This window comes from Littorina saxatilis, linkage group LG16 (genome assembly GCF_037325665.1).
Source record: "Littorina saxatilis isolate snail1 linkage group LG16, US_GU_Lsax_2.0, whole genome shotgun sequence".
Taxonomy (NCBI): Eukaryota; Metazoa; Mollusca; class Gastropoda; order Littorinimorpha; family Littorinidae; genus Littorina; species Littorina saxatilis.
The window spans coordinates 27401019-27411018 of record NC_090260.1 but is presented as its reverse complement, the minus strand read 5'-3'; the positions used below and the strand labels follow the sequence as shown (position 1 = coordinate 27411018).

Here is a 10000-nt window from a genome sequence, read left to right as displayed (position 1 = left end):
CCAACGTTCCAACATTTAGAATAAAAAACAAGAATGGTAGGGAATTGGAACGTTTATTATTGAAAAAGTTTATTATTTCATAGGTCTTTGTTTGTCTACTTCAAAGACCTGTGGATCGACGTACTAGTAAATGTAAAGTTTTGTTTTGTCAGTAATGATAAACGTTCCAATTACCTACCGTTCTTGTTTTTTTTATTCTTATTTCATGTTAAAAAAAAATATATATATATATATATATATATCTATATAAAAAAAAATAGCCTGGCCATATCTGAGATGGTAATTCGAATTGATTACACCGGGTGGACTGTGCCCTTAACTCATTGTCTCCCAGGTACGGATATATCCGTACCCACTCATATGGCTCTAACTGACCAGGTACGAATATATCCGCTCAGACTGTTAGCTTCAGTCGATCGCTTCCTGTAACGTCCATCTAACGCCTGCATTCAAGCGTGTTGATACACAGTTACTACACAGTTACTACAATTCTGAATAACCTGCTGCAGCACAGCTAGTCTCGGCTAAAAAAAAACTTGGTCAACATAGGTGTGGTAAAAAGTGTTAAGAAACTTAACATAGGCAGAGAGATAGTTCCAAACTCTCAATAACATTTGTCGAGGTAGTCCTTGACTGCACAATTATGGTGGCGAACGTCAGGACAAGAAACTCGCAAGTTCCATCTGCAAACTCTTGGTAATAGGTGAAATCACATCTTCGATTTGAAAACAAGCTTTTTGTTGTTGTAATTTTGAGATGGTGCCCCCTTTACGTGAAACGTTCCGAATGGATTGTCTGAGTTCCGTTAGTTATAGAAAGACGAAAACACCAAGCGTACATGGAATCGAAGCATACAACTGGTGGTACAGGCCCGATCAACTGTGGGACTGGTGGAGAAATTATTCATCTATTTGCACAGAATTGTCACACTCTGCAGCTAATAGCTTAGCCTCCACCTTTTCTACGGTATCTGATGCAATCACCAGGGGTTTTCCGACCATGACATGGGAGAACGATCGAGAGATCGCCTGGAGAGGTAGTCCTACAGTCCTTCCTAGCGCGTATCATTATAATAACATGTACTATTAGAGTTGTACGTTTTCTGTCTTAAGCCTAGGTCCCACTGTTACGATTGTGACAGGGGAGGCTACCGCTCCTTTCACAGCAGACTCTGCACCCGAGTTGTTGGCCTTTATGTCAACACCCGTGGATTGTAGAATTCTGTTTGTGATGGGGTCTGGTGGTTTCCGTTTGTCTGTATGTTCATGGAAACCTTCGGGTTTGCATAACAGTTTTATTAGGGCTAAGAAATTAGCCCTAACATTTTCAATCCTGCACGAATACTTTGGCTAAACCACAACGAGTTACCACGATTTTGCCACAACGATGTTTGCCACGAATGATTGCGAAAAATCGGCCGAACAAGAACGAAATAATACGACCCACAACGACCTCGAAGATTTTCTCCACGAATCCCAAATCGTTGTAGTTCGCCATCAAAATATGTCACAGACTGAGATCATGGAGAATTGTACCGTACTTTCCGGGTCATAAGGCGCGACTTTTTTCCTCGAGTTCGACCCCTGCGTCTTGTATAACGAAGCGCCTAATCCGTGTATGAAATACGAAAAAAATCAAAGAGACCGCTCGAGTACCAGTCAAACAACTTGTGATAATGCATGTTTCAGCTACTAGGTACTGCCCTGCCTTTGATCTGGCCGCACACACAGATTTCCACTCTGTTAAACTCGGTCACTGACCCCGATGCAGGAAGTGTTTCCTCTCTCAGATATGACAGGGGAACCACCTGTCATGAATTATTATTATGAGGCGCGAACCTGTCAAGAATAGAATAGGCAACCGAGACTACTCGCGCATTACACGACGTAGCCAAGTGACGTATTCATGTGACGTATCCAAGTGTACTGACGTAAACTAAAATCGTTTCACGAGAGGGTCGTTTTCCGCAAGTACACGGAACGAAGAACGCTTGGAAGAAAAGCCGTTCCCCTTCTTTGAAGGTAAGTGACTGTGATTATTACATCGACAATCGTTCCACGGGATCTGGGCGGAGATGAGTGTATCGTGTCAGTCATGTACATTGTGTTGTTGTCAAGTTGTGTACGTTTGAAGGTGCGCTGTTGCCAAATCCCCATTTTCCGAAACACAGTAATAGAATGAGAACGATAATAAAATATGAACAAACCAAGTCTTTTAGACAGGCTGTGTAGGTAACACATATGGCCCTTTGATCTGTTTCAGGAACCCACGGTCCAATTGATTCATTCATCTTCCTCTTCCTCATGTTGCCGTAATTGTGGAGAGAGATGTAACCAGACTACTACTGCTATTAACTTGATGATGGTGTCTTGAGAAGAAGAGTGATGACCCAAACCAGGAGCGCGGTCTTCAAGACCAGTCAAGTGCTGCACGTCATCTCGAGTACCTTTTCAATGACATCGAGCTAAGTCAAAACTTCATAAACATTATGTGTATTCCTTTTGTTTTGATGTCCTCCAAGGGGAAGTTCTGAAGAACGTTTGCGGCAGCGGAGTCACGTTAGATTACCATGACAGAATTGAAATCCAGCAGCAATAGACATTTGATCAGAGTGTGCTGTGATGCAAGTAACATGACCTAGCTTGAACAGTGTGTGATACATTTAGTACGATACTGATATTTAGCAAAAATATAGACTAACCTGATTAATGTGTGCTGCATTGCAAGAATCTTATTAACACTATCCATGTATTAAATTATGTAAACCAATGTTGACCTTTCTCCGCTACTTCGAGAGCATGGGAAAGAGTGAAGGAAAGTAAAGTCAAAGCAGTACCTGTTTCTTTAGCTAATACGAAAAGGCGGCGTGTTTTCCTTCCATAAACTTCCTTTGGAAGGCGCACGCAGAAAGAAACAGGCTGACGAAAACTGACTTGTGACATATGGGGGCTTCGTCCGGGATTTTGTAACTCGTAATTTCAATTTGGCTTCCCCAAACAAATTTTCTTCAAACAAATTCCCTATTCGTTTTTCGTTTGTGTGTTCGTCCGTTCATGTTCATCATCGTATAAATCAACTTTTGTATTTATTCATGTTTATAGTTAGTTCATCATTTAACGATAACAGAGTCTGACGTGTGTGCTTCAGCACACGGGAATAATCCAAATGAAGAGTGACGCAAGGCTTTGACGTCACTATAATAATTCACGTAAAGCACTAATGTTATAGTAGTTTAGTTCCCCCTATTTGGCTGTGCTAAACAAAAAGCTATAACAGAAGACAGTGGACTAACACCCTGTCAAGCCATCCTGTGTCCCTTAGTCGACAAAATTTATAATATTGTTGGTCGCCGTGGGAGGTTGGTGGGCGAATTGGGTTATATACGAGGGATAGCACTCATCTTCGTCCAGAAGGACCGTGGAAGTGAAGTTGATTCTGCAGACAGTCACACTTCACAACGCCAAGAGTAAGGGTTAGGAAATTTAGATTATTGTCTATACAGCAGTAGATAATTGAAGAATCTTATTTCGACTTACTGTGCGATAGAATCGAGTTGATATTGATATAGGCGAAAGGTCCACGTTGATGGAGCGCCGATGAGATATTAAAATGAAGTTCACTCGATAGAACGGTATATTGTTTGACATATACCAGAAGAACCATAAATTCTAGTGTTAGGTATCCGTGGTTATAAAAGGATATTAGAATGGTTCAGAGAAATCGTGTCATTGGGACACGTAACGTTTACTGAGGTAACGTTGAACGTTCATGAATTCAAGTAGCAAAGTGAGCTTCACTAAAGTAACACTTCATTCTATAGTGGGGGAGTTTTCTCTCTAGTAAATAGTGTGTGAAAAGCAGTTTAGTCAAATCGGTTTTTCAACCGAGCATCACGTATTTGCAGTTTGATTCAGTGAATATCTGTGTGTGAGTTAACGTAAAGGATATGCAAACATCCAAACACCCGAGTACTAGGGCGCATATAGCAAGAATGAACGCTGACCCGCAGAACCAGAATACGGCCGAGGCCGTAGTTTCAGATGTTGAAGGGGGTGACACATATGTCAACACCCAAGGAGAATCGAGCGATAATGATTCTCAGACGTTAGGCGCGCGTGTAACGACTTATGTATCCGCTGCGAGTAATGAACGTGCAGGTCCGATCCACCCTGTAAAATCCGGATTGGAGTGGACTCGCGAACTTTTGGCGATAGGACGAGAGTTAGGACTCGAAGGCAAAGACTTGCGGGAGTTTGTAGCTGAAGAACGCGCACGAGAGGAACGTGAACGTGAACGTGAAGTTCTCGAACGTGAACGTGAACGTGAAGTTCTCGAACGTGAACGTGAACGTGAACGTGAAGTTCTTGAACGTGAACGTGAACGTGAAGTTCTCGAACGTGAACGAGAAGCCGATCGCGCGTTTCAGCTAGAACAGTTGAGGATACAAACGGAAGCACGCCGAGACAACGCCAACAATAACGCGTCGAGGCGTCGTGGGGATGACGACTTTATCCCAAAAATCCCTTTTCTTGATGACAAAGACGACATCGAGAGTTGGTTTGCACAATTTGAACATTATGCAACCGACTGTCATCTCGACGACGAACGCAAAGCTACGAGAATGGTGTATTTCCTGAAAGGAAAGGCAAGAACCATTTATGCAAAACTCAGTTTCGAAGACGCGCGCAACTACAACACTTTGAAGAATGCGTTGTATGATGGATTTCAACTGACAGCAGATCAATATCGGAAGAAATTCCGTCAGCTAAAGCGAAACCCATCTGACACGTACAAAGAACATGTCACCAAACTTGAGCGCATCCTCGATAAATGGATCGAGTTAGCCAAGTGCGATGAACATGTGGCAGATCTGAAGGATCTAGTTCTCAGAGAACAATTAGAGAACACCTTCCCTGCCGAAGTGATGTTGCACGTACTTGATCGGAAACCGAAGTCTGCGAAAGAAATGGGCGAAATTGCCACGGAGTACGAACAATCACGTTCGAACATCAGGCCACGGCAATCTCACCAAAACCATTCTAGCGGCAGCGCGTTTTCGAACACGAAAAGTTCGAATGTCGTCAAAAGTGACGCGAAAGAGAAATCGTCACAGAAAGAACATAAATACGTGAGCGATGATGAAAAACAAAGACTGAAAGCCACAGGCTGTTGTTTTTTTTGCAGAGGCAAAGGACACACGTCACGATTTTGTCCCAATAAGGGAGAAGGCGCTCACGCAGTTCATGTTCGAAATGAATTTGATGAACAAGAAATCCCCGTACATCTTGACAAGCTGTGCAAGTCGTGCGAAAAGAAGGATTTCAAAGAGGAAGTGTTCATCAAATTAGACGGCCGAATCGTAAAAGCATTACGCGATTCCGGATGCTCAGGTATTATGGTCAGGGCCGACCTTATACCTGAAGAAAGGTACTTGGCAAAGAAAAAAGAAACTACGCTCGCAGAGAAGAAAACACGGAAATTGTGTCCCACGGCTGTGGCCCACATTGACTGTCCGTATTTTGATGCCAAAACCGAAGTGGTCATACTCGATGATCCCATTTATCCTGTCCTCATAGGTAAATGGTATGGTGTAGGCCAGAACAAGAAGAAGACCCCTTTGTTTCCAGTACGTGACCCGAGTTGGTATCAAGGTGAGACCAACGCGGCGGTCAGTACACGGAAGCAAGAGAAGAGAAGAAAAAAACGGAATGAGAAACCTGTGCCGGGAACTAGTCATGATGACAGAAATACACACAAGATGTATTCCCCGCAAGATCTCAAGAAGGCTCAGAATGATGATGAAACACTGGCAAAAGTACGCCAAATGGCTGTTTCAGGAGAATCATTCCACGATGTGAAATATGTATACAAGAAAGAAATCTTGTACAGGACAACCCTCGACAAAACCGGGAGTGAATCTAGTAAAGTCGTTGTTCCCAAAGAAATGAGAAGCAAAGTGCTTTCTTTTGGGCACGACCACCCGATGACAGGTCATCTCGGGCAGAAGAAAACCACTGATAGAATCAGGTGTGAATTCTGGTGGCCAGGTTTGGTCGGAGACATAAAACGTTACTGTCTCTCGTGTGACACATGCCAAAGAACAGCGCCAAAAGGCAGAACCAAGAAAGCACCTCAAGACAGTCTGGGGTTCTCACCCTTTGAAATGCGGTATGGCAAGACCATCAGAGGTCCCATGCAGGTTCTGCGTCGTGCATGGACTGATGAATCGGTCGAAGGTGAACAGAAGACGTCAGCAGAATACGTTGTCGACCTCAGAAACAGAATTGACGAAAAAAAAGAAGAAGCAGAAGAACACATCGCCGTAGTCATCGAGGAAGATGATACGATGAACGATGATATCTTCCGAATAGACACTCAGAAGATGATTCCTCTGCTGGAAACTACTCGTACAGAAGATGTCACAAGCGTGAACTTCTGTAAAGAATTGAGTAGAGAAAGAACAAAAGAGGCGAAAGCGATCTGTAGTGCATTCTCCAAGAATCTGACTGATGTACCGATTACTACCAAGTTGGAGAAGTGCAGAATCGAACTTACAGAGAAGAAACCGGTGTTTGTTCAACCGAGACTCGTACCTCATGCGATGGTGAAAACGGTCGAAGACGAGATCGACGAGATGTTGAAGCTCGGGGTCATTGAACCGGCAAACTCACCGTACAATGCTCCAATCGTTTTTGTGAAGAAGAAAGGAGGTAAGAAATACCGGGTTGTGACAACCATGGAGCAGATTATTTAAGTCGCGCTTCATATTGTGACTAAATTTGGGAAATTCATTCTCAAGAAAGGGGCTGTCATGAATTATTATTATGAGGCGCGAACCTGTCAAGAATAGAATAGGCAACCGAGACTACTCGCGCATTACACGACGTAGCCAAGTGACGTATTCATGTGACGTATCCAAGTGTACTGACGTAAACTAAAATCGTTTCACGAGAGGGTCGTTTTCCGCAAGTACACGGAACGAAGAACGCTTGGAAGAAAAGCCGTTCCCCTTCTTTGAAGGTAAGTGACTGTGATTATTACATCGACAATCGTTCCACGGGATCTGGGCGGAGATGAGTGTATCGTGTCAGTCATGTACATTGTGTTGTTGTCAAGTTGTGTACGTTTGAAGGTGCGCTGTTGCCAAATCCCCATTTTCCGAAACACAGTAATAGAATGAGAACGATAATAAAATATGAACAAACCAAGTCTTTTAGACAGGCTGTGTAGGTAACACATATGGCCCTTTGATCTGTTTCAGGAACCCACGGTCCAATTGATTCATTCATCTTCCTCTTCCTCATGTTGCCGTAATTGTGGAGAGAGATGTAACCAGACTACTACTGCTATTAACTTGATGATGGTGTCTTGAGAAGAAGAGTGATGACCCAAACCAGGAGCGCGGTCTTCAAGACCAGTCAAGTGCTGCACGTCATCTCGAGTACCTTTTCAATGACATCGAGCTAAGTCAAAACTTCATAAACATTATGTGTATTCCTTTTGTTTTGATGTCCTCCAAGGGGAAGTTCTGAAGAACGTTTGCGACAGCGGAGTCACGTTAGATTACCATGACAGAATTGAAATCCAGCAGCAATAGACATTTGATCAGAGTGTGCTGTGATGCAAGTAACATGACCTAGCTTGAACAGTGTGTGATACATTTAGTACGATACTGATATTTAGCAAAAATATAGACTAACCTGATTAATGTGTGCTGCATTGCAAGAATCTTATTAACACTATCCATGTATTAAATTATGTAAACCAATGTTGACCTTTCTCCGCTACTTCGAGAGCATGGGAAAGAGTGAAGGAAAGTAAAGTCAAAGCAGTACCTGTTTCTTTAGCTAATACGAAAAGGCGGCGTGTTTTCCTTCCATAAACTTCCTTTGGAAGGCGCACGCAGAAAGAAACAGGCTGACGAAAACTGACTTGTGACACCACCTCTCATGGCAAAAACTGGGTCATTGACCCCTGGGAAGAAGGTCGTGTCTTTTAACAAGGCCACCCAGCTATCACAATGCCTTTGATCTGGCCGCACACATATTTTCACTCAGTTAAAGTCGGTCACTGACCCCGATGCAGGAAGTGTTTCCTCTCTCAGATATGACAGGGGAACCACCTCTCATGGCAAAAACTGGGTCATTGACCCCTGGGAAGAAGGTCGTGTCTTTTAACAAGGCCACCCAGCTATCACAATGCCTTTGATCTGGCCGCACACATATTTTCACTCAGTTAAAGTCGGTCACTGACCGGTCACTGACCCCGATGCAGGAAGTGTTTCCTCTCTCAGATATGACAGGGGAACCACCTCTCATGGCAAAAACTGGGTCATTGACCCCTGGGAAGAAGGTCGTGTCTTTTAACAAGGCCACCCAGCTATCACAATGCCTTTGATCTGGCCGCACACACATATTTTCACTCAGTTAAAGTCGTCACTGACCCCGATGCAGGAAGTGTTTCCTCTCTCAGATATGACAGGGGAACCACCTCTCATGGCAAAAACTGGGTCATTGACCCCTGGGAAGAAGATCGTGTCTTTTTAACAAGGCCACCCAGCTATCACAATGCCTTTGATCTGGCCGCACACATATTTTCACTCAGTTAAAGTCGGTCACTGACCGGTCACTGACCCCGATGCAGGAAGTGTTTCCTCTCTCAGATATGACAGGGGAACCACCTCTCATGGCAAACACTGGGTCATTGACCCCTGGGAAGAAGGTCGTGTCTTTTTAACAAGGCCACCCAGCTATCACAATGCCTTTGATCTGGCCGCACACATATTTTCACTCAGTTAAAGTCGGTCACTGACCGGTCACTGACCCCGATGCAGGAAGTGTTTCCTCTCTCAGATATGACAGGGGAACCACCTCTCATGGCAAAAACTGGGTCATTTTGGTGCGCCCTATCGGCCCCCTGCGTCCAATGGGTGACTGTAGTGCGCCATGAAAATTCGTCACAGTGGGACCGACTGACCAAGACTGATTATCATGGAGGAATTGTATACGAATCACAACGGAGAGCGGCGATAGCCAGAACGACGCAGTACGACGCAGTACGACGCAGTACGACGCAGTACGACGCACAACAAACAAAAAGGAATTACAACAAATACACAACGATATACAACGAATGTAATCCATTTGTTGCGGCGCGCGCTACGACTGTTTTGAACATGTCAAAACAGTCGTTGTGACTCCACGATCTCTCCTTTTTTTTTTTAACTTTATTATTTTGTTATTTATTTTCATATGTGTTTTGTTTTTTCTGATTGGAAAAAGGAATGTTTGCAATTCATACACTCTGAATTGAAATGTGCCACTGTTAAAAACGCCCTTTCTGTAACCAGTTTGGAACACAGTGTGGCTGACCACAGACACAAAAGTAGCACACATGGAAAGCACTAGTGTTCAAATCAACGCTATAGTGTTTACCACGTATGCTACTTTTGCTGGTAGAATTATATCGTATGTGTTCAAAAGTGGTTACAGAAAGGCCTTTTTTGAAAGTGGTACACTTAACTTTAGAATGTAACTTTGACATAATTTATTCTATCCACGACACTGACCAGATCCAAGATGAAGAGGAGATACATGGAGACGTTGATGTGCACGACACTCTCTTCCCTCAGCACGGGACGCACGTGCCCACTGTAGTTGCTTAGCAACCGCTGTCGCAGCGCATGCATCTCTGGGGAGCCGGCCACCGAACCTGTATTTTCAAAAGGCAAACGGAGCATTGTTTTTTCTTCAAGTGAAGAATGATGTTTTGGATTATTGGTGATGAGAAATAATACAAACAATATTTAATTACCCGTGCATGGAATACCTTTCTGGTTGCGACTTTCTCTTGGTGTCTCTGCCTCGGTGTCTCTGTCTGTGTCTGTCTGTCTGTCTGTCTGTCTGTCTGTCTCTCTCTCTCTCTCTCTGTCTCTCTGTCTGTCTCTCTCTCTCTCTCTCTCTCTCTCTCTCTCTCTCTCTCTCTCTCTCTCTCTCTAATA

At 43.8% G+C, this 10000-nt stretch overlaps 1 protein-coding gene across 1 annotated transcript in view; it reads right to left on the bottom strand.

The window, feature by feature from the left end:
- The window catches only part of LOC138950724 (acetylcholine receptor subunit alpha-type acr-16-like), a 23615-nt gene extending 13914 nt beyond the window's left edge, over positions 1-9701 (bottom strand). The window contains exon 1 of the mRNA XM_070322451.1: positions 9569-9701. Coding sequence (XP_070178552.1) covers positions 9569-9688 — 120 coding nt within the window. The 5' untranslated portion in view covers positions 9689-9701. The remainder of the gene's footprint in view (positions 1-9568) is intronic.
- Between the last annotated feature and the right edge of the window lie 299 nt (positions 9702-10000).